Source organism: Crinia signifera, chromosome 2 (genome assembly GCF_055691185.1).
Source record: "Crinia signifera chromosome 2, ASM5569118v1, whole genome shotgun sequence".
NCBI classification, from domain to species: Eukaryota; Metazoa; Chordata; class Amphibia; order Anura; family Myobatrachidae; genus Crinia; species Crinia signifera.
Window position 1 is genome coordinate 141,830,292 of NC_139218.1, and position 24,709 is coordinate 141,855,000.

Sequence of the window (24,709 nt, forward strand, 5' to 3'; positions counted from 1 at the left end):
GCAGGGACATGAGCGGGCAGCTGGCATCCGGCTATGTTAGATGTCCGGCCCCCACACATGCATCACGGCCGGATTACCATACGTACACCCAGCGTTTGCATGGGAACGTACGTATATGGTATATATATTGTATATGGTAATGAGCCCAAACACCCCTTCACACCCCTCTCCACCCCCTGCTCGGATGGTTCTGACCGATCGTTTTCTGCACGGAACTCATGCCGTGTTCGTACGTGCGAGGCATTCACACATGCGCAGAAACGCCTCTGCACATGCGCAAACATCAAATATCAGCCGTCCGACTGCACACGCAGCTTTCCGACTCAATCAGAATAAGGGCCATAGAACGGTGCTCGCCCAATGTGTGACGGCTGCATATCTGTCTGGGAAGCAGGTAAATGTGTCGAATCACTGTCCACAGTCACCATCGTGTTACCCACTGGGCACCCAGCCATCAGCTCCCTCCATCCCAGTAGTTCAATCGATATCACAAGGAGTTGTCACCACCTAGGAGCACATCACTACACCTGTACACTGCACTGTGTGCCTCTATATGCTACATTACATAACTACACTATGGGCCCTATTCAGACATCCTACAAATGTCGAGAGCCCAGCGAGCAGGTTATCGCCACCCCGCTGTGTTCCTACCCTCCAGTCCCTGTGTATAGCTGCAAATATGTTCGCAGCCATGCAGACGAGGTAAACTATTCACCATCGAATCATTTTCTCCCCGCTCGCAAGCAAAGTAAATCTTTCCTTCCCTCCCAATGGCCGAGGAACCCCCAGAAAACACTGGTGGCATGCCCACAGAAGCCTGCAGGGTGTCAAACACCCAGCGAGGAGCAAGTAAAGGCTAGTCTTCACTCACTGTATATAGTGTGACGAGCGTGGCGAGCGCACGCAGAATACATGTGAAGTAATCCGCGTCCCCTTGCGGGATCAGCAGTGCTTTCACCCTGGCAAATAGCGCTACAAGCTCCAAGCCCCGACTGCGTGCCACCCACAGCAACTCCCCGGGACAGTGCTGTCTTCCACATTGGGGTGGGCCCCTAGAATCCTTGGGCCCCTGGGCAACTGCCCACTAAGCACAATGGGAAAGACGGCACAGGCGTGAGTGTATTTTGGCTGAGAGATTTTGAGCACATCTAATGGTATGTACACACTGGGCCATATTTTTATATATATATATATATATATATATATATATATATATATATATATATATATATAAAGACGTGGAAAGAATGGGCGGCACTCACGGGTTTAAATCCAAGAATAAACTTTAGTGGGGGTGTCACAGGAAAACCGACGTTTCGAGGCTTCTCTGCCTCTTTTTCAGAGAAAAAAAAGAGGCAGAGAAGCCTCGAAACGTCGGTTTTCCTGTGACACCCCCACTAAAGTTTATTCTTGGATTTAAACCCGTGAGTGCCGCCCATTCTTTCCACGTCTTTGTACATCTCAGCACTGGGAAGGCAACACGGTCAGTTGCAGACAGGCAACCAGAGTGCCAACCGACCCCCGAATCTATATCTATATCTATATCTATATCTATCTATCTATCTATCTATCTATCTATCTATCTATCTATATCTATATATATATATATATATATATATATATATATATATATATATATATATATATATATATATATATATATATATATATATATAGTAGATCATACAAGCAAACATTCAGTCCAGCAAGGTTATGTCTTTTCTGCTCGTGCTCTAACCTTTTACACAAGCAGTTTCTGTGGGAGAGAGTGTTATCAACGTTATTTTTTACAGCTTTTCCGGATGTACGACATAGTAAGACTTCTGCTGGGTTTTTGCAAGAGGAAGTTAAGAAAGGTGCAATAAGTTTACTTCTTGTATGAAAAAAAGAGGTTATGCATATATATATATATATATATATATATATATATATATATATATATATATATATATATATATATATATATATATATATATATATAGTAAAGTTATGCAGGGCGGCACTCCAAAGGGCAATATGACTCGGTGCAAGGTCCATAAAGTTTTAGAAACAAGGCACTTACCCCCCACACACACTGTGAAGGATCCAGACCAGCACTCAAAGATAGGTGAAGAAAAGCTTTTAATCCATGCTGCGCAGTACACTGTAACAGCTGCTTAGCCCGACGGCCGTTTCAACTGGGCTCAGCCAGTTTTCGTCAGGGGTCGACCCCTGACGAAAACTGGCTGAGCCCAGTTGAAACGGCCGTCGGGCTAAGCAGCTGTTACAGTGTACTGCGCAGCATGGATTAAAAGCTTTTCTTCACCTATCTTTGAGTGCTGGTCTGGATCCTTCACAGTGTGTGTGGGGGGTAAGTGCCTTATATATATATATATATATACATGTGAGGTGTCTGTCTATGTTATATATGACATAGACATGTATGTATGTATGTATATATATATATATACTTCGTTGCTGGAACTAGCCATGTAGGCCAATACTGTAAGACACTTGTAGGACACTGGTGTGTGTGTGTGTGTGTGTGGGCGGGTGGGGGGGTGGTATGTGTGACAATTGTAGGAGGAAGACTCTCAGAGATGATATATACACATATATATATATAGCATTTGTGTGTACATGAGTTCCAGCAGTGAAAGATGAAGTGTATGTGTGCCATACTTGCCTAATTTTGAAAACTAGTTTCAGGGAGATTATAGTTGGTAATAGAATTTTGCACAGTGCCCCATTGAGGGTGTGTGTCATGCTCCACTCAAAGGGCGTGTCTAGTTCCATATATGGAGAGATTGTGAACATGGCACCTAGAAGCGTGGGTGTGCACTGCTATCTCTGAGAGGAATCTTTTATAATGACTTATATCCAAATGCAGATGAGCCCCAAAGCAGTTAGTAACAAATACTTAAAGTGCTGGGAAATGGTGCTGATGATTCAATGTAAATGTATCTATCTCTCATTCTTTTTCCCCACCAAAATGTAACAGTGTAATGTGGGCTAGCTCAAATGAGGGAGATTGCTAGACTAATGAGGGAGAGAGGGAGATTGCTGCTATTTCAGGGAGTCTCCTGCAGAATGCAGGAGGGTAGGCAAATATGATTGTGTGCACACATGCATGTACACACTTTTTTATTGCTGGAACCATTCATGTAGCCCAACACTGTGCGACACTTGTATAAAAGTTCCCCTCTGCTACATATTCTTCCATTATGCACCACAAATGTGCTGGAGCATGACTTGGAAAATAACCTGCAGTGAGAATACCATGAAGGCATAACCAGTGCTACACATAGTATTTAGTGGTGAATGGCAAATCACCTCATTGTGTGTGCCCTAAATAAAATCCACCCATGACAGTATAAGGGAGTTTTCATCTAAAATGTCAATAGGAACTGAAATATACCATCAACAAAAATTACACTACCCCCTCCCCAGTTGAGGAAACACCTCAAACCTTTCAGTGCCATCTAAAGACTTAAATGTAAGTATTGTTATTGGGTGTCACTCAGTGGTATGAAGATGCTCTATTGCAGCACCCAGAAAATCGCTGCATAAATAAGCTCAGGGGAAGTGGTGTAACCGAATAAACTGCATAAGGCAGTGAATGAGGAGGGAGGAGGCAGAGAGTGAGACAGGAGGCTGCTGGTGCTGGTGCTGCTGTTGAGTGGGAACTAGAGCTGACTGTGCTGATTTAGGGGAACAGCAGAGAACAAGTGTCAGGGCTGAGTGATAGAGGCAGCAGAGCTTAGTGTCAGGGCTGAATGAGGGCTGAGGGGGATAGTGCTTAGTGTCAGGACTGAAAGGGTTAATGCTATATATCAGGGCTGCGTGAGGTCAGTACTAGTGTGCTGTTAGTAGAGAGACCCACAGCTCTTAATACATGAGCAGTAGTACTACCCATGCAGCCAGGTGTATACACAAGTGAAGCCCATACACTGTAGCTGCACATGATCCCATATTTCCATTGTGTGTATGTGGCCCCGCTATTAGCAATACAGAAGCAGCCTGCTTGTCTGCCCGGCGCTGGGGAACAGGCTATAGCAGCAGCACAGACATACTGACAGGCTGATAACATGTTTCCAGTCTCTACGGATTAATTTGCCGGCGCACGGGTATCACTGCTGGGGGGTTTCAATGACGGTCAGCGGAAGTATGAGCAGTGGATACTGCAGCCTGGAGGAAGACATTGAGGATTACTTCTTTACAGCCAGGGAGAACCTCTCCAGAAGGAGTGCTAAGGTAGGAGACACGCTGCCATATCAGTGCCATGGCTGCTGGTGCATAGATTGCACAGGGAGTAACATTCTGCAGCACAACCATGTAGCTGTCAGTGGGGTCTGGAACTGAAGGGGTTAAAGAGGCCACTGTTACGCTCTGCGATTGGCTCCCGTGTAGATAGGTGACTGTGGGCGGGGGTGGGTGGCCCTTTGCAGTAGGGCCTCATCTAAAAAATGTATAGTACCAATTCCTATAGTCCATAGCTGCCAACAGTGCATAATTCTACATTTAGATTTGCAATTGCAAATGTAATTACAACTGCACAATATAATAATATTATACAACAACTGGATTGTAAAGAAACAAATATGCATTACAATCATGATGGTATCATACTAGGAATGGCAGAGCAATGTCCCTTGTTCTGCCTGTCAGTTGCTTAGGCACATATGTAAGCAGCTGTCCCCTGAAAATTATTTGAAAATATAGTAACTATGATGCCCAACTGCTTGGCTACACTGTGACCTGCTGTCAGGTGCTTTTTTTATGTGTTGGCTGTAGGGGTATATTGGCAGGACTTGTGGGTTGTCAGCCTTGGTGAAAACATATAGTTCACAATATGCAACACAGCAGTGGGTGACAGCAAGAGGAAGGGGGAGGTGGAGTGTGAATTGGAAAAACAGTGGGTGACAGGGCTAGCTAGGCATCCTCAGTGGTAACCCTCAGATCCCGGTGCTCTAGACCTCTCCAATTTTCTGTATGTATGCCTAAAGTTAGGCGTTCTGTTCGCACTAATCTAATTGATCTATTTGTAAAAATATATTTACTGGCAACAAATGACTGTTCTGTGAAAACATAAAGAAATGTGGGAAATACAGACTTGGTACCCTTGTCAATGTCTGCCTATATGCATTAATGCATTGTTATTTATTTATTTAAATCCCTGACTTCCACCCTCTTCGCCCACCGTTCTATAATTCATCATAGGAAGGCACTGCATTTTATATATTTATATTTTCTCTTTTTCTCTCTCTCTCTATCTATCTATCTATCTATCTATCTATCTATCTATATATATATATATATATATATATATATGCATATATATATATATATATATATATTTAGCTGAAGGTATAGCGGCACTGGGAGACTTTTCAAACTTCTTTATTGGCGTGCAAACATACACAATGTCCCGACGTTTCGGGGATCAACCGTCCCCTTCTTCAAGGTGTGTAAAAACCTTTTACACACCTTGAAGAAGGGGACGGTTGATCCCCGAAACGTCGGGACATTGTGTATGTTTGCACGCCAATAAAGAAGTTTGAAAAGTCTCCCAGTGCCGCTATACCTTCAGCTAATCGTATCTACATCCTAATAGAAGGCACGGAAGCAGCTGCAAAGACAAGCAGGAGTGCCGGACCGTCTACAAGTATATATGTATATATATATATATATATATATATATATATATATATATATATATATATATATATATATATATATATATATACACAGTTGTGCTCATAAATTTACATACCCAAGCAGAATTTGTGATTTTCTGGCCATTTGTCAGATAATATGAATGATAACTCACAAACTTTTCTATCACTCATGGTTAGTGGTTGTGTGAAGCCATTTGTTGTCAAACAACTGTGTTTACTCTTTTTAAATCATAATGACAACAGAAACTACCCAAATGACCCTGATCAAAAGTTTACATACCCTGGAGATTTTGGCCTCATGACATGCACACAAGTTGACACAAACAGGTTTGAATGGCTCCTCACCTGTGATCTCTTTGATTGTAATCAGTGTGTGTATAAAAGGTCAGTGAGTTTCTGGTCTCCTGACAGACCCTTGCATCTTTCATCCAGTGCCGCACTGAGTGTCTGGATTCTGAGTCATGGGGAAAACTAAAGCATTGTCAAAGGATCTGCAGGAAAAGGTAATTGAACTGTAGAAAACAGGAATGGGATATACAAAAGATATCCAAGCAATTGAGAATGCCAATCAGCAGTGTTCAAACTCTAATTAAGAAGTGGAAAATGAGGGATTCTGTGGAAACCAAATCACGGTCAGGTAGACCAACAAAAATTTCAGCCACAACTGCCAGGAAAATTGTTCAGAATGCAAAGAAAAATCCACAAATAGCATCAGCTGAAATACAAGACTCTCTGAAAAAAAGTGGTGTGGTTTTTTCAAGATGCACAATAAGGAGGCATTTGAAGAAAAATGGGCTGCATGGTCGAGTCGCCAGAAGAAAGCCATTACTATGCATTCCACTTACAATACTCCAAACAGCACAGAGACAAGCATCAAAACTTCTGGAACAAAGTCATTTGGAGTGATGAGACCAAAATTTTACTTTTTGGCCACAACCATAAACCTTACATTTGGAGAGGAGTCAACAAGGCCTATGATGAAAGGTATACCATTCCTACTGTGAAACACGGAGGTGGATCGCTGATGTTTTGGGGATGTGTCAAAATTGATGGCAAGATGAATGCAGCATGTTATCAGAAAATATTGGAGGAAAATTTGCACTCATCAGCACGGAAGCTGCACATGTTGGATGTTCTTGGATGTTCCAACACGACAATGATCACAAGGCCAAGTCGACCTGTCATTGACTACAGCAGAATAAAGTGAAGGTTCTGGAGTGGTCATCTCAGTCTCCTGACCTCAATATGATTGAGCCACTCTGGGGAGATCTGAAACGTGCAGTTCATGCAAGACAGCCCAAGATTTTACAGGAACTGGAGGCTTTTTGCCAAGAAGAATTGGCAGCTTTACCATCAGAGTAAATAAAGAGCCTCATCCACAACTACCACAAAAGACTTCAAACTGTCACTGATGTTAAAGGGGGCAATACACAGTATTAAGAACTGGGGCATGTAAACTTTTGATCAGGGTCATTTGGGTAGTTTCTGTTGTCATTATAATTTATAAGCGTATAAGTGTAAGCGTATAATCTGATGCTGATTCTATTTCTACCAGCTATACCCCTATTTATACTGTATTTTTCAACACACCCTGTACGTTACCTTGTCATTTGTTTTTTGTTTGCTATGTACGGCGCTGCAGACACTTTGTGGCGCCTTATAAATAAACGTACTACTACTACTAAGTGTAAACACAGTTATTTGACAATAAATGGCTTCACACAACCACTAACCATGAGTGAAAGAAAAGTTTATGAGTTATCATTCATATTCTCTGACAAATGGCCAGAAAATCACAAATTCTGCTAGGGTATGTAAACTTATGAGCACAACTGTGTATATATATATTATATAGCTGATGGCGGAGTTTGTTCCAACAAACAACAGAATTAAAGAAAGGCAGTGTCCAATAAAGTGGTGCCCTCTGTGACAATCAGCGCTGCCGTTGAGTAAACATAGGAGATTAACATATGGCAGCACTCTGCCTTAATAATAGACCAGGCGCTGTGGTTAGGTCAAAGTTTCATCTATATACACATGCATATATGTGTGTGTACATATATTTTCCCGTATGCAGAGCTGTATCTCAGTGTACTGTGTGAATAGCTTAGATGTCATGATCAGAAGGTACTTGGTACTTGTTTACTGGCTTAAATCCAGTTCTGCATAGGCCATATTTTGCAAATGTGTCCATCCTAAATGATCATTGCCTACACGAGATAACCTCTTACCACTTCTGTTTCACCTGTCTGGTTGTAAGTGTTAAACTTTGCGTCAACCCAATAATATTTCCTATCCATACTTTAGTATGAGTTTAAGGAGCCTATTATCCTTAGGTTAATGCTAACCCCTCCCTGACAATCCACAGTGCGTGCAGAAATTAATCTGTCCTTACATAATAGGTACATTGGGGCAGTGAATAGCACATACAACAGCAGCGTTGGCTCTGGCACAGTGTCCTGCTGGATTTTACTATCCCATGAGACCGACTGTGTACTAAGGAGCTCATAGTTGCCTACCCTCCTGCATTCTTCAGGAGACTCCCTCGAATAGCAGCAATCTCTCTTTCTCCCTGATTAGACTAGCAATCTCCCTCATTTCACCTAGAGCACATTATGTAATTTCACCTAGAGTACATTTAGGGGTATTCAGTGCTGTGGGCGAGTGGTGACAGCGAGCAGGACTTCCTGCTCGCTGTCACCACTCACCCTGACGGTATTCAACGCAGCCCCCTCATACGCCAATTCCCTCTCGCTCCATTTTTTGAGCGAGGGGAAATTGGCGTATGCGGCTGCAGAAGCAGCGAGACTCGCGGCTAAATACAGCGAGTTTCCTGCATTAGCCGCGGGTCTCGCTGTTTTGGGGAATTCTCGCCGTCCTGTGACGGCAAGGGTTTCCCCGGAACGTTGAATAGAGCGAGCGGCCGGCGCGGGGGTTAAACAGCGAGGATCGCTGGTTTTCTGCAATCCTCGCTGTTTAACCCCCTCGCTGGCCGCTCGCCGCGGCATTGAATACACCCCATTATGTAGCTGTTACATTGTTGGGGGAAAACAGGAATGAGAGATAGATACATTTACATTGAATCAACAGCAACATTCCCCAGCATTGGTGATAATAAAACACAATGATCCCTATGGCTACATGCATGTCTTGTGGCCATTTATATGGAACCACGTGTAAAACACAATACATGAACAATCCCTGACATAATAACTGTTTGGGGCTCATCTACATATAAGTAATTTTAAAAGATTCCTCTCAGATGCTGCAGTACACACCCACGCTCCTAGGTCCCATGTTCGCAATCTCTTTTCACAAGCTCTCCATATATGGAACTAGACACGTCCTTTGGGTGGAGAATGACACGCCCCTTAATGGTGCACTACTACCAACTATAATCTCCCTGAAACTAGTTTTCAAAAGTATGCAAGTATAAAGGAGCTCCTCGGTGGCTGCTGTTAAGGAACCGCTGTCAACAAAAAGGAGGGGGAATGGAAACATAGCTAAATGCTGTGCTATGGTTATAGTACCAGTGACAGATTCTGGGGGACAGTGTGGGAGCCCCTAATATGTGGGGTCCCAGGAAAACGGCCCCTTTTGCCCCTCTATAATCCAGCCCTGCCAACACTGCTGCAGAAGTGCAAACCCAGCCATCTGCACAAGCAGGCCTCACAGTGCGGGGACTTCTGCTATCAGGGCTCCGGGAATCAACCATATCTGAAGATGGCGTTAGTTCTCACTAGAAATACTATGCAGCCCATCTGGTCACTAGACTGAATGAATGGCCCTGTAAGAAAAAGGTGTAACAGGCTTATAAGGGATCATGCATAGGCCCCTTATGTCATGCTCATAATATAATTAGATTTGTTTTAGTCTGTACATTCAAGGTAAAATATGTTTGTTTGTTATTATGTAGGACTATATAAATTTGAGATGTTTTAATGTGTTGTGAATATATATGGAAATTATCATTGTAGATATTTTTTCGGTTTTGGAAAGTCGCAAGTACAAATCCCCAGTCAGAGTTACTACTTTGTCACCACATGCAAATAAACTCCCCACCCTCCTTCCTCACAAAAACAGAAAACCAGAAGCACACTATGATGATAACGATACTTAAATTCCATTCCATAATATTCTAATGGTAATGTTGTGGTGAAATTGAGTAATTTTCTAGTTACTGTGGGGCAGATGTATTATGCTTAAAAAAAGAGATAACCGCCAGGGTGATTAAGAGTGATAAACGTCCAGCCAATCAGCCCCCAACTGTTATTTTTTAGACACAGTAATAACAGTACAGGATCTGATTCAGCTGGATGTTTATCACTCATTAACACCCTCGTGTTTTTCTCTTATTTTAAGGTTTAAGACATGTCACAGTATACCAAATAAGTTATTGAACTAGCGTATGTACAAAGCATTACTGGATATCAGTATTTGTGACCAATCATTTGCCGGGTTGCATCTCTTTCTCTCCCCATCATTCGTCTGTTAACTCTGTGTGGTATTCCTGTCTGTTTGTCCCAGCAGTGGGAGACAACAGCGCACACCCTGGCTTGGTAATAGGACAGCCAGGGCCGTTTTTACAGGGGGACGAGCCGTGCAACTGCCCGGGGCGCCGCACGGCTCGTCCCGTTTTTTCAATGCTGCCTCAGTGCCGGCTCCTGCTGCTGGACTGGTGCTGCAGACGAGCCTGGCTGTCAGTGTGAGTAATGTGCGCCGCTCGGCGCTCACAGTCACAGCCGCTTGACACTAGAGTCTATATTGAGTGACAGGCGGCTGTGACTGTGAGCGCCGATCGGCGCACAGCACAGGGTGGGGATTGGCTGGCTGATGGGTGGAGGCGGAGCATAGAGGGAGCCTTGGAGACCAGGCGGAGTGGACCCGGCAGTGGAGCGCAGCACTGTGTGAGTCTGTGACTGACAGGTAGTTTAATGCCTCCCCCTCCTGCTATGAGGATTGGTTACCCAGGGGACGGAGGAGGGATCCGGGCTTATGCACAGGCTATCACTCACTGACCGACCGTCACCCAGCTACTGCACACGCTGCACAGCCTAGCTATTACTCACTGCCTCCGGAGGGACAGAGTAGGTTAGAGCAGAAGAGAAGACTGACGTTTATTCTAGCCTGGGGGGGGGGGGGGAGGGGAGGGAGAGGCTTGCGGAGTGCGGACCACTAAGCAGGTACACGGCCAGGCTGAGTACAATAGAGCACTGGCCACAAGCCAATGGCTTGCAGTCAATCAGGCAGCAGTGGCTCCTGATTGGTTGCTGGGCGAGCTTCAATTGGCTTGTGAGGAGGCTCCATTTTTCAAATGGCCGCTGAACGGCTCGATATTATTCAGATCTGGCTGCCCAACTTTCTGCGTGTGGTGTCCCCCGTTACAGCGCAGAGTAGCGCGTCCAGCCTGAGCCTACAATCTTTTCACCTGGTGCGCTACCAGCTTGGCTACTCTGTTGGATGGACCAGACCCCTTCTGTCACTAGCAGTTGCGTCCCAGTGGTACGCGGTGACATTGCCGCGTCTGCACACTTAAGGTGTCTTGTGCTGTACCTTTAGCCGGGGCGCTGTGCAGTGACAGCAGCAATGCTCATCCTTGATAGCCACAGCACCTATTTTCCTTGCTGGTGGCTCCTCACTCACTACTCACTCCTGCAGGGAGTCACGGGCCCTGCTTCTTCCCATCCTCCAAAGGCAAAGCTGTGACTGCGGGACTGTTCCTGCACCTGAAGGTAATTTATACTACTTTCAGACCGCAAATGCCGTGTCGCACACGGGATTAGGACACGGGCCCCATCCCCAGAGCAACACGGCAATGCGGTCTGAAAGTTCCGACACCGACACGGCATATTGCCGAGTCGGTGACGTCACATGGGGCGGTGCTGGGCGGCGGCGCGTCATCGGGGGCTCGGGAGGAGGCAGTACTTGGAGCTGACAGTGCTGCCTCCTCCATACTGTGAACGGGACATGGGTCGCTCGACCCAGGCACCCGTTCACACTGCACTTGACACGGGTCATAGCCGTGTTCAACCCTGGTCATTACCAGGGTTGAACACCCGTGTTGCTCGACCCATGGTGGCCTTTTCAGACCGCACCGTGACCCGTGTTTAGGCCCCGCGAACACGGCAATAAGCCGTGTTCGGAGTGTGGTCTGAAAGCGGTATTAGTAACTGGGAGCAGTGAGAAAAATCAGACTGGTAAGTGTTGCGATCATCTGGAGAGACTGCAGACTGGCGGTATAGGGAAACTCTGTTACTCTGTTGTTGTTGTTTTTTCTATCAACATCAGCATATGCTGATATAGGGATTATTTACACACACTGATATTTGGCATTCTTATGTAGACAAGAGTACAGTATTAAATGAAATAACTGCTCTCAGTAAATACTGTATTTTAAACCCATAATTTGTAGGGTTGCTAGCTATTGCAGGTTTTTTTTTCCCCCTAAAGCCCCCCCCCCCCCTATTACCCTCTCTTTGTACCCTACTTCCCTCCTATGTATCTTTCCCCATCTCTCCTCCATATCCCCATATCTTTTTCACCGCTATGTCTCTCTGTCTTCCCCAATTCTCTTCCCTTTATCTCTCTCTTTCTCCTTGTCTCCCTGCCTGAAAAATGTGGCATAATGTGAATTGTGCAGAATAATTTTTGGTCATTATGTGAAATGTGGGGACTATGATATGGTATAATATGAATTGTTGGGCATTATGATCTGTCATAATGTGAATTGGTTTGTGGTCATCTGGACCAACAATGGAGGCAGGGCACACCAGCGCCGCCTCCCTTCCTCCCCCTCTCGGCTCTCACTGTCCGCCGTGCGGCGCCACAGGCACAGCTGCTGATTAATTTCCCAGGGGAGAGGAGGGGAGCGCATCGCATGTCTCTCCTTCCCCTCTCACTGTGTCACTGGGCTGTCAGCCAATCAGAGCTCGCGGACCGGCAGCAAATCAGGAGCCAGCCCGCGATGTATGAATGGCTGACAGCTCAGGAACACAGTGAAGGGGAAGGAGAGACGCGCGATGCGCTCCGCTCCCCTCCAAGAAGAAGAAGCTTTTGGCACTGTGGGGGCATATATGTGTGGCACTGTGGGGGCATATCTGGCACTGTGGGGGCATATTAGTAAACGGTATCAGTTGTGCGGCAGCGGTGCGTGGGGCATAATGTGTAATGGGCATTACGGTGTGGGGAGTATTGTGTAATTGCCATCACAGTGTGGGATGTAATGGGCATCACAGTGTGGGGTCTAATGGGCATCATGGTGTGCGACATAATGTGTAATTGTCATCACAGTGTGCGGCGTAATGTGTATTTGTCATCACAGTGTGCAGCGTAATGTGTAATTGGCATCATTGATAAATAGTGTATAATGATTTAAGTAGCCTGTCATTGTTTGGCCTTGATCTGTGAGGCGTACTAGGTCACTGTGTGGGCCTTTATATTTTTATGTCACTGTGTGGCCTTCAGCCCGCCGACTTAAGTGCGGGAGGACAATGACATGCAGGTTGCAAAAGTGTGATGCAAGGTAATTGTTTTCCTGCTAGGCCACGCCCTTATATTAAGCCACACCCCATTTTGAATTAAGCCAGACCCCCTATTTCGGCGCGCGCAATTTCTTCAATACCATGTTATGTATTTGGGGGGGGGGGGGCGCATTTTTATTGCTTCGCCCTGTGAGCTAAATTGTCTAGAAACGGCCCTGAGGACAGCCATTGCGGAAATAGGATAGCCATTGACAACTTTTTTATAGATAGTAAAAACAAATGCTTAGGCATTTATTTTTTTATAAAGCAACCATACCAACTACTTTTATTACTAATACTAATATTTTTCAGATTAAAGTAGAAAGATCTAAAACTTTTCTGATTACTTAGCTTGAGTATTTTATATATTGGCCTTAAAAATGCAGGCGTACCCAGTCATTTTTGGGGAGGGTCCCTGACTTCATCACTGACAGATTCCAGCCTGTCTCAGTCGTAGATATGTGTCAGCCTCAGACCTACTCACATTTGCTCATAAGACAGAGTCTATTTGATGTTTTGGGATTTGCATACAGAGCTGCGAGTGGATCGTGGTTAGCGATCCATTCCCAATTCATCTGTAATTTTGTGAGGGCCATTTTTTTTCTTTCAGGCTTGATGGTAGCTTTCTCCTCGCAGACCACTGCGTATTCTCTGATTAGTGATCTGTATCCTGAATTAGGCCCATTGTCCATCCGTTATACTGCATTTTTTTTTATTGTAGTAAGAAGACCATGAATTAACCTTAACTAAAGACAAATGGAGGGCGTAGGAGAATTAATTACTGAAGTATAGTGAATCAAATTAGAAAGGAAGGTTAGAGGAAAGGATAAGGGTTAGTGATACAAGGGTTAATAATAACTGGTACACCACTGCGTAGACATCACCAACTTCAATCATCCTTCCGTGATTTTCAATACCCAGAAGAATATACTGCAGTCGCTGCGAGGTGAGACACCACTGGACCACCAGTGACAGCTTGATGACTGCTGTTCATCATGTTGACATATCATCCATGTAGACATGCTGAGCATGTCAACAGTCCTGTTAAGCCCCATATACACTACACAACCGGGGCCATGGTCGGTATCGTTAACCATATCAGCCATGGCTGCGGGTGGCCGGTACTGTCCATACACACTGAACGGTATCGGCCACCGATATCATTCAGTGACCTCATCGGAGCCTGTTAAACATGCAGGTCATTTGGCTGTATTGCCAAGTTGACCTTTATGTTTGGAAGAAATCAATCATCATTAACAATTTGCCGGAGTGCATATCGTTAATGATACTGAGTGTACACACTAGACGATATTGTGAACATTATCGCTCAGAAGCCCCATTCTGAGCGATCTTGTTCACAATATCACCTAGTGTGCACGGGGAGTTATGTCGATATGACACCCAACTCATATATTGAGGAGGCACAGTAATCAGGTACTATACAATGTAAAACATATTTAATGCCTGACCTGCTCTTTTACGCAAACATTTGGCCTATAGTACGTGCTTGAGTCAGGAGATGCCTATGTAAACTCTGACTAACACATGAATACAGGACCTGGATGTTTATACCACTCAGCACTCCTGGATGTGTACGACATCACTTGAATCTGCATAACAAATGCTACCATTTCATATACAATTGCAGCTGCAGTGGCACAAATAATTTAGACATGCAGCATGTAATTTTAATTAGCAGAGTCTGCTTGTGCATCCTATTTGCGCTGCTTTATGAATAACATGCATGTAACAGAAAAATCCACACAAAATGGATGCTTGGCACTACCATGTCACATGGCACTTATGCATAATGTATAATGCAACTTGTAGTGCACAGAGGATAGATGTATGCAGACACATCTGTACAGCGAAGACAAAATAGAGGAAAAAGAAGAATCTACTGTATTTAGTGTATACATTCTTTATAATTTTAAAGGTAATTAGAGCATTTTACATCTAGAGTAAGAAAAGAGCCCTTTCATTAATAAAAGAGAACTTTTAATAATTTGCATTTAAAATGGTATTTTGTATCTGTTAACCCCTTCCCGACATTTGACGTACATTTACGTCATGGCCGGGATGTACTTCCCGACACATGGCATAAATGTACGTCATGACTTTAAACTGTCACTGCGTCTCGAGACGCAGTGACAGAGGGACGATGTCTGCTGTCCCTGACAGCAGACATGTCCCTGCATGCCCAGGGGGGGCTGCGATGTCGCCCCCCCGTCGGCGATCGCTGTGATTGGCTGTTCAGTGTGAACAGCCATTCACAGCGTTTTCCTGTGTTACCAGCGAATCAGACGCTCGGTAACACAGGTGTCAATCACCGCCGGGCGTCAGGGGGCATGAGGGGGTCATCGGTGACGATGACACCTCACCCCACCCTCACCCCACCTGCCCCCAAGGCTGTGATTGGTCCGTGGGACCCACGGACCAATCACAGCCAAGGCGCGACATTTAAACTAACGGTGACTGCGCTGCAGACGCCATTCCGGTCTGGAATAGCGTGCAGAGCGGTCACCGTGCCTATCTGCCGTGATACTGACCTGATCCTTGCTAATACTTACCTGATCCTTGCAAATACCTTACCTGATTACCTGATCACTGCTTGTAGCGTGCTGGACGCTTCCTGGATCTGACTTCTTGGGACTTCCTGCTGCTGCTGCAGTGTGATAGAGAGATAGAGAGATAGAGAGAGAGATAGAGAGAGATAGAGAGATAGTGACAGAGAGAGCTATATTTTGTGTCTGCTACCCCCCCCTTTTTGGGGGTGCAGGTTTTTTTTATATATAAATAACTGTCAGTGCTGCTGCTGCAGTGTCATAGAGTGATAGATAGTGATAGATATTGATAGATAGTGATAGATAGTGAGAGATAGAGAGATTTGTGTCTGCTACCCCCCCTTTTTGGGGGTGCAGGTTTTTTTTTTATATATATAACTGTCAGTGCTGCTGCTGCAGTGTCATAGAGTGATAGATAGTGATAGATAGTGAGAGATAGAGAGATAGAGAGAGATAGTGACAGAGAGTGATAGAGAGTGTATATTTTGTGTCTGCTACCCCCCCTTTTTGGGGGTGCAGGTTTTTTTTTATACATATAACTGTCAGTGCTGCTGCTGCAGTGTCCTAGAGTGATAGATAGTGAGAGATAGTGAGAGATAGAGAGAGATAGAGAGAGATAGTGACAGAGAGTGATAGAGAGTGTATATTTTGTGTCTGCTACCCCCGCCTTTTGTGCTGATCACTATATCTGAGGTGATCAGCAACTTTTTGGGGGCGCAGAGGTTTTTTTTTTTTATATATACCTGTCAGTTGCTGTCAGTTGCTGCCAGTTGCACTGTCAGTTGCACCAAAGGTTGTGCACCTGCTGCCCCTCACTGGTAATCAGTGTTGCATCACTGATCACCTTTTTTTTTTTTTGAGGCTGCTGTGGGTCTTTTTTTAATTTTTTTTTTACACACACTGCGATTTTGTGGGTGTCCTGTGGCCACTGTGCGCTGATCAGTGACGTACATCACTGATCAGCTTTTTCGGCACAGGGTTGATCTATTTTTTTTTTTTTTGATCAAATTCCTGTTGCCTTTGAGCGCTGTTCAGTGACGGACGTTACTGACCAACATCTGTGCTCAATTTTTGGCGCAGGACCTTTTTTTTTTTTTTTTTTAACCCCTTCAATTTTTTTTTTTTTTAATTGGGTTCAAATTCCTGTATAAAGTATTTTTTTTTTTTCTGCACTACATACACACTACACACTACATACCCCCCGGGTTGAAATAAAGTTTGTACCCCCCCCTACACTATACACGTGTTGAAACATTTCACTACCAGTAACACAAAAATAAAAATGGCATCCCAAATGTCATCCCAAATGTCATCCCAGTCATCCAGAAGAATGTATTCAGCGGAGGAGGCATATGCCATGCTTGCCTCTGATTCTGACACAGCCAGTGAGGCAAGCGGGGAATTTGAAGGATTCATCTTAACCTCATCTTCCTCCTCTAGTGATGAGGGACCCCCTCAAAGACGCCCCCGTAGAGCAGCTGAGACCCCCCCCCCCCAATAATTGATCTCGTATGGACCCCACCACCAGACAATTTTGAGCCCCAGGTTCCTGAGTTTTTGGCCATGCCAGGAATCCAATTTGATTCCACAGGTCTCAGAGAAATTGACTTTTTCAAATTATTTTTCTCTGATGATTTTATAAATTTAATTGTGGACCAAACTAATTTATATGCCCAGCAGTTTATTGCTCAAAACCCCACGTCATCATTTGCTAGGTGGACCCCTGTAGATGCAGTAGAGATGATGACGTTTTGGGGTCTGGTGTTTCATATGGGCATAGTAAAAAAGCCAGAAATTAGGCAATATTGGAGTACAGATGTTCTGTACAGCACCCCATTTTACCGTATGGCCATGCCCCGGGCTCGATTTGAGACGATCCTTAAATTTTTGCATTACAACGATAATGCACAGTGCCCACCCAGAGATGATCCCACCTTTGACCGGCTATTCAAAGTCAGGCCGGTCATTGATCATTTCAGTGCCAAATTTGAAGAGATGTACATCCCAGATAAATTCATTTGCATAGACGAGTCCCTTATACATTTTAAAGGAAGGGTTAAATTCCGCCAGTACCTTCCCAGTAAGAGGGCAAGGTATGGCATAAAAATGTATAAGCTGTGTGAAAGCACCTCAGGGTACACCCACAGGTTTAGGGTATATAAAGGGAAGGATTCAAGAATTGAACCGCCAGAATGCCCCCCCTCCCTCGTAGGTGTTAGTGGAAAAATTGTCTGGGATTTAGTGCACCCCTTCCTGGATAAAGGTTATCACCTCTATGTGGATAACTTTTACACCAGCATCCCCCTGTTTAAGGCCCTTGGTTCAAGAGGTACAGCAGCTTGCGGTACTGTGCGCAAGAACCAAAGAGGCCTCCCAAAAACGCACATTGCCCAAGTAATGAGAAGGGGTGAAAGCAGGGGAATATGCACCGAAAATATGTTGTTGGTCAAATATAAGGACAAGAGGGATGTCCTTATACTGACAACAATTCACGGAGACAGTACCACCTCCGTCCCTGTACGAGGTACCAGTACCCACACCTCCAAACCTAATTGTATCCTGGATTACAATAGGTACATGGGCGGAGTGGATCTTTCAGATCAGGTACTGAAGCCGTACAGTGCCCTGCGGAAAACAAAAATCTGGTACAAGAAGCTGGCCGTGTATATCATCCAGATGGCACTGTATAACGCTTACGTGCTATTCCGTTCTACCGGCCAGAGGGGGACATTTATGCACTTTCAAGAGGAAGTCATAAAGGGCCTAGTATTTGGGAACCAGCAGGCAGAGGGCCCCAGTACTTCTAGTACTGGCCCCCGTATTGTACCAGGGCAGCATTTTCCTGATGAAATCCCCTCCACTGGAAAAAAGGGCAGGACACAAAAAAGGTGCAAAGTTTGCTATAAAAAGGGAATAAGAAAGCAAACTATTTTCCAGTGTGACACTTGCCCCGACAAACCCGGCCTATGTATAAAGGAGTGTTTTAAAATATACCACACATCTATGGATTTTTAGGTTCATCATTTCACCGTGCTTCGGGGGTCTTGCTAATGCCACATAGCACCCAACATTCATTCCACCAGAATCTGAGCCGCAAAATCCAAAAATCACTCCTTCCCTTCTGAGTCCTGCCATGCACCCAACTGGTATTTTTTGGTCACATGTGAGGCATTGCCGTACTCGGGAGAAATTGGGGCACAGATTTTGGGGTGCTTTTTCTCCTTCATACCTTCTGAAAATGAAAAATTTTGAGCCAGAACTGCATTTTTGTGTAAAAAAATGTAATTTTTCATTTTCACTGCCCAGTTGTATCAAAATTGGTGAAACCCCTGGGGGTTTAAAATGTACACTATACCCCTAGATGAATTCCCTGAGGGGTGTAGTTTGCAAAATGGGGTCACTTGTGGGGGGGTTCCACTGTATTGGTGCTTTGGGGGTCTTGCTAATGCGACATAGCACCCACCAACATTCCACCAGAATTTGTGCTGCAAAATCCAAATATCACTCCTTCCCTTCTGAGTCCTGCCACTTTTTGGTCACACATGAGGCATTGCCGTACTCGGGAGAAATTGGGGCACAGATTTTGGGGTGCTTTTTCTCCTTCATACCTTCTGAAAATGAAAAATTTTGAGCCAGAACTGCATTTTTGTGTAAAAAAATGTAATTTTTCATTTTCACTGCCCAGTTGTATCAAAATTGGTGAAACCCCTGGGGGTTTGAAATGTACACTATACCCCTAGATGAATTCCCTGAGGGGTGTAGTTTGCAAAATGGGGTCACTTGTGGGGGGGTTCCACTGTATTGGTGCTTTGGGGGTCTTGCTAATGCGACATAGCACCCACCAACATTCCACCAGAATTTGTGCTGCAAAATCCAAATATCACTCCTTCCCTTCTGAGTCCTGCCACTTTTTGGTCACACATGAGGCATTGCCGTACTCGGGAGAAATTGGGGCACAGATTTTGGGGTGCTTTTTCTCCTTCATACCTTCTGAAAATAAAAAATTTTGAGCCAGAACTGCATTTTTGTGTAAAAAAATGTAATTTTTCATTTTCACTGCCCAGTTGTATCAAAATTGGTGAAACCCCTGGGGGTTTAAAATGTACACTATACCCCTAGATGAATTCCCTGAGGGGTGTAGTTTGCAAAATGGGGTCACTTGTGGGGGGGTTCCACTGTATTGGTGCTTTGGGGGTCTTGCTAATGCGACATAGCACCCACCAACATTCCACCAGAATTTGTGCTGCAAAATCCAAATATCACTCCTTCCCTTCTGAGTCCTGCCACTTTTTGGTCACACATGAGGCATTGCCGTACTCGGGAGAAATTGGGGCACAGATTTTGGGGTGCTTTTTCTCCTTCATACCTTCTGAAAATGAAAAATTTTGAGCCAGAACTGCATTTTTGTGTAAAAAAATGTAATTTTTCATTTTCACTGCCCAGTTGTATCAAAATTGGTGAAACCCCTGGGGGTTTGAAATGTACACTATACCCCTAGATGAATTCCCTGAGGGGTGTAGTTTGCAAAATGGGGTCACTTGTGGGGGGGTTCCACTGTATTGGTGCTTTGGGGGTCTTGCTAATGCGACATAGCACCCACCAACATTCCACCAGAATTTGTGCTGCAAAATCCAAATATCACTCCTTCCCTTCTGAGTCCTGCCACTTTTTGGTCACACATGAGGCATTGCCGTACTCGGGAGAAATTGGGGCACAGATTTTGGGGTGCTTTTTCTCCTTCATACCTTCTGAAAATGAAAAATTTTGAGCCAGAACTGCATTTTTGTGTAAAAAAATTTAATTTTTCATTTTCACTCACCAGTTGTATCAAAATTGGTGAAACCCCTGGGGGTTTGAAATGTACACTATACCCGTAGATGAATTCCCTGAGGGGTGTAGTTTGCAAAATGGGGTCACTTGTGGGGGGGTTCCACTGTATTGGTGCTTTGGGGGTCTTGCTAATGCGACATAGCACCCACCAACATTCCACCAGAATTTGTGCTGCAAAATCCAAATATCACTCCTTCCCTTCTGAGTCCTGACACTTTTTGGTCACACATGAGGCATTGCCGTACTCGGGAGAAATTGGGGCACAGATTTTGGGGTGCTTTTTCTCCTTCATACCTTCTGAAAATGAAAAATTTTGAGCCAGAACTGCATTTTTGTGTAAAAAAATGTAATTTTTCATTTTCACTGCCCAGTTGTATCAAAATTGGTGAAACCCCTGGGGGTTTGAAATGTACACTATACCCCTAGATGAATTCCCTGAGGGGTGTAGTTTGCAAAATGGGGTCACTTGTGGGGGGTTCCACTGTATTGGTGCTTTGGGGGTCTTGCTAATGCGACATAGCACCCACCAACATTCCACCACCAAAAATCACTCCTTCCCTTCTGAGTCCTGCCATGCACCCAACTGGTATTTTTTGGTCACATATGAGGCATTGCCATACTCGGGAGAAATTGGGGCACAGATTTTGGGGTGCTTTGTCTCCTTCATTCCTTGTGAAAATGAAAAATTTTGAGCCAGAACTGCATTTTTGTGTAAAAAAATGTAATTTTTCATTTTCACTGCCCAGTTGTATCAAAATTGGTGAAACCCCTGGGGGTTTGAAATGTACACTATACCCCTAGATGAATTCCCTGAGGGGTGTAGTTTGCAAAATGGGGTCACTTGTGGGGGGGTTCCACTGTATTGGTGCTTGGGGGGTCTTGCTAATGCAACATAGCACCCACCAACATTCCACCAGAATCTGAGCTGCAAAATCCAAAAATCACTCCTTCCTTTCTGAGTCCTGCCATGCACCCAACTGGTATTTTTTGGTCACATGTGAGGCATTGCCGTACTCGGGAGAAATTGGGGCACAGATTTTGGGGTGCTTTTTCTCCTTCATACCTTCTGAAAATGAAAAATTTTGAGCCAGAACTGCATTTTTGTGTAAAAAAATGTAATTTTTCATTTTCACTGCCCAGTTGTATCAAAATTGGTGAAACCCCTGGGGGTTTGAAATGTACACTATACCCCTAGATGAATTCCCTGAGGGGTGTAGTTTGCAAAATGGGGTCACTTGTGGGGGGGTTCCACTGTATTGGTGCTTTGGGGGTCTTGCTAATGCGACATAGCACCCACCAACATTCCACCACCAAAAATCACTCCTTCCCTTCTGAGTCCTGCCATGCACCCAACTGGTATTTTTTGGTCACATATGAGGCATTGCCATACTCGGGAGAAATTGGGGCACAGATTTTGGGGTGCTTTGTCTCCTTCATTCCTTGTGAAAATGAAAAATTTTGAGCCAGAACTGCATTTTTGTGTAAAAAAATGTAATTTTTCATTTTCACTGCCCAGTTGTATCAAAATTGGTGAAACCCCTGGGGGTTTGAAATGTACACTATACCCCTAGATGAATTCCCTGAGGGGTGTAGTTTGCAAAATGGGGTCACTTGTGGGGGGGTTCCACTGTATTGGTGCTTGGGGGGTCTTGCTAATGCGACATAGCACCCACCAAAATTCCACCAGAATCTGAGCTGCAAAATCCAAAAATCACTCCTTCCCTTCTGAGTCCTGCCATGCGCCCAAATGGTATTTTTTGGTCACATGTGAGGCATTGCCGTACTCGGGAGAAATTGGGGCACAGATTTTGGGGTGCTTTTTCTCCTTCATACCTTCTGAAAATGAAAAATTTGGAGCCAGAACTGCATTTTTGTGTAAAAAAATGTAATTTTTCATTTTCACTGCCCAGTTGTATCAAAATTGGTGAAACCCCTGGGGGTTTGAAATGTACACTATACCCCTAGATGAATTCCCTGAGGGGTGTAGTTTGCAAAATGGGGTCACTTGTGGGGGGGTTCCACTGTATTGGTGCTTTGGGGGTCTTGCTAATGCGACATAGCACCCACCAACATTCCACCACCAAAAATCACTCCTTCCCTTCTGAGTCCTGCCATGCACCCAACTGGTATTTTTTGGTCACATATGAGGCATTGCCATACTCGGGAGAAATTGGGGCACAGATTTTGCGGTGCTTTGTCTCCTTCATTCCTTGTGAAAATGAAAAATTTTGAGCCAGAACTGCATTTTTGTGTAAAAAAATGTAATTTTTCATTTTCACTGCCCAGTTGTATCAAAATTGGTGAAACCCCTGGGGGTTTGAAATGTACACTATACCCCTAGATGAATTCCCTGAGGGGTGTAGTTTGCAAAATTGGGTCACTTGTGGGGGGGTTCCACTGTATTGGTGCTTGGGGGGTCTTGCTAATGCAACATAGCACCCACCAACATTCCACCAGAATCTGAGCTGCAAAATCCAAAAATCACTCCTTCCTTTCTGAGTCCTGCCACGCACCCAAATGGTATTTTTTGGTCACATGTGAGGCATTGCCGTACTCGGGAGAAATTGGGGCACAGATTTTGGGGTGCTTTTTCTCCTTCATACCTTCTGAAAATGAAAAATTTTGAGCCAGAACTGCATTTTTGTGTAAAAAAATGTAATTTTTCATTTTCACTGCCCAGTTGTATCAAAATTGGTGAAACCCCTGGGGGTTTGAAATGTACACTATACCCCTAGATGAATTCCCTGAGGGGTGTAGTTTGCAAAATGGGGTCACTTGTGGGGGGGTTCCACTGTATTGGTGCTTTGGGGGTCTTGCTAATGCGACATAGCACCCACCAACATTCCACCACCAAAAATCACTCCTTCCCTTCTGAGTCCTGCCATGCACCCAACTGGTATTTTTTGGTCACATATGAGGCATTGCCATACTCGGGAGAAATTGGGGCACAGATTTTGGGGTGCTTTGTCTCCTTCATTCCTTGTGAAAATGAAAAATTTTGAGCCAGAACTGCATTTTTGTGTAAAAAAAATGTAATTTTTCATTTTCACTGCCCAGTTGTATCAAAATTGGTGAAACCCCTGGGGGTTTGAAATGTACACTATACCCCTAGATGAATTCCCTGAGGGGTGTAGTTTGCAAAATGGGGTCACTTGTGGGGGGGTTCCACTGTATTGGTGCTTGGGGGGTCTTGCTAATGCAACATAGCACCCACCAACATTCCACCAGAATCTGAGCTGCAAAATCCAAAAATCACTCCTTCCTTTCTGAGTCCTGCCATGCACCCAAATGGTATTTTTTGGTCACATGTGAGGCATTGCCGTACTCGGGAGAAATTGGGGCACAGATTTTGGGGTGCTTTTTCTCCTTCATACCTTCTGAAAATGAAAAATTTTGAGCCAGAACTGCATTTTTGTGTAAAAAATTTAATTTTTCATTTTCACTGCCCAGTTGTACCACAATTGGTGAAACCCCTGGGGGTTTGAAATGTACACTATACCCCTAGATGAATTCCCTGAGGGGTGTAGTTTGCAAAATGGGGTCACTTGTGGGGGGGTTCCTAACTTTTAGCATCTTATGGTGCCTAGAAACCTACATGGTGCCTAAAAAATAATCTCATAAAAAGGAGGCTCCAAAATCAAGTAGGTGCTCCTTCTATTATGAAGCCTGTGGTTTGGTCAACGTGCACACTAGGGCCACATATAGGATATTTATGAAAACAAAAGAATTGGGGGAATCAATTTTTAGTCACATTTCTCTAGTAAAATGTACTGTGTTCCTTAGAAAAATGTATTAAAATTGCAAATCTGCAAAAAAAATGAAATTTTGAAATTTCACCTACACTTTGTTTTAATTCCTGTGAAACACCTAAAGGGTTAACAAACTTCCAAAATGCTGTTTTGAATATTGTGAGGGGTGCAGTTTTTGAAATGGTATCATTTATGGGGGTGTCTCACATACAAGTCCCTCAAAGTCACATCAGAACTGAACTGGTCCCTAAAAAAATCAGTGTTTGAAATTTTCTTGAAAATTTGAGAATTTGCTATTCATATTGTAAGCCTCCTAGTGTCCAAAAAATGAAAAGGAAGTTGAAATAATGATGTCAACATAAAGTAGACATATGGTCTATGTTAGTTAT

At 44.3% G+C, this 24,709-nt stretch overlaps 1 protein-coding gene across 2 annotated transcripts in view; it reads left to right on the forward strand.

Moving 5' to 3' along the window:
• The window catches only part of RASSF5 (Ras association domain family member 5), a 104,949-nt gene that overhangs the window by 50,375 nt on the left and 29,865 nt on the right, over positions 1 to 24,709 (forward strand). The window contains exon 1 of one of the 2 annotated variants that reach the window (XM_083173044.1): positions 3,594 to 4,233. The exons of the other annotated variant lie outside the window; for it this stretch is intronic. Within the exon in view, the coding sequence (XP_083029170.1) occupies positions 4,129 to 4,233 (105 nt within the window). The 5' untranslated portion in view covers positions 3,594 to 4,128. Of the gene's footprint in view, positions 1 to 3,593; positions 4,234 to 24,709 lie in introns of those variants that run through there. 2 annotated transcript variants of the gene reach the window in all.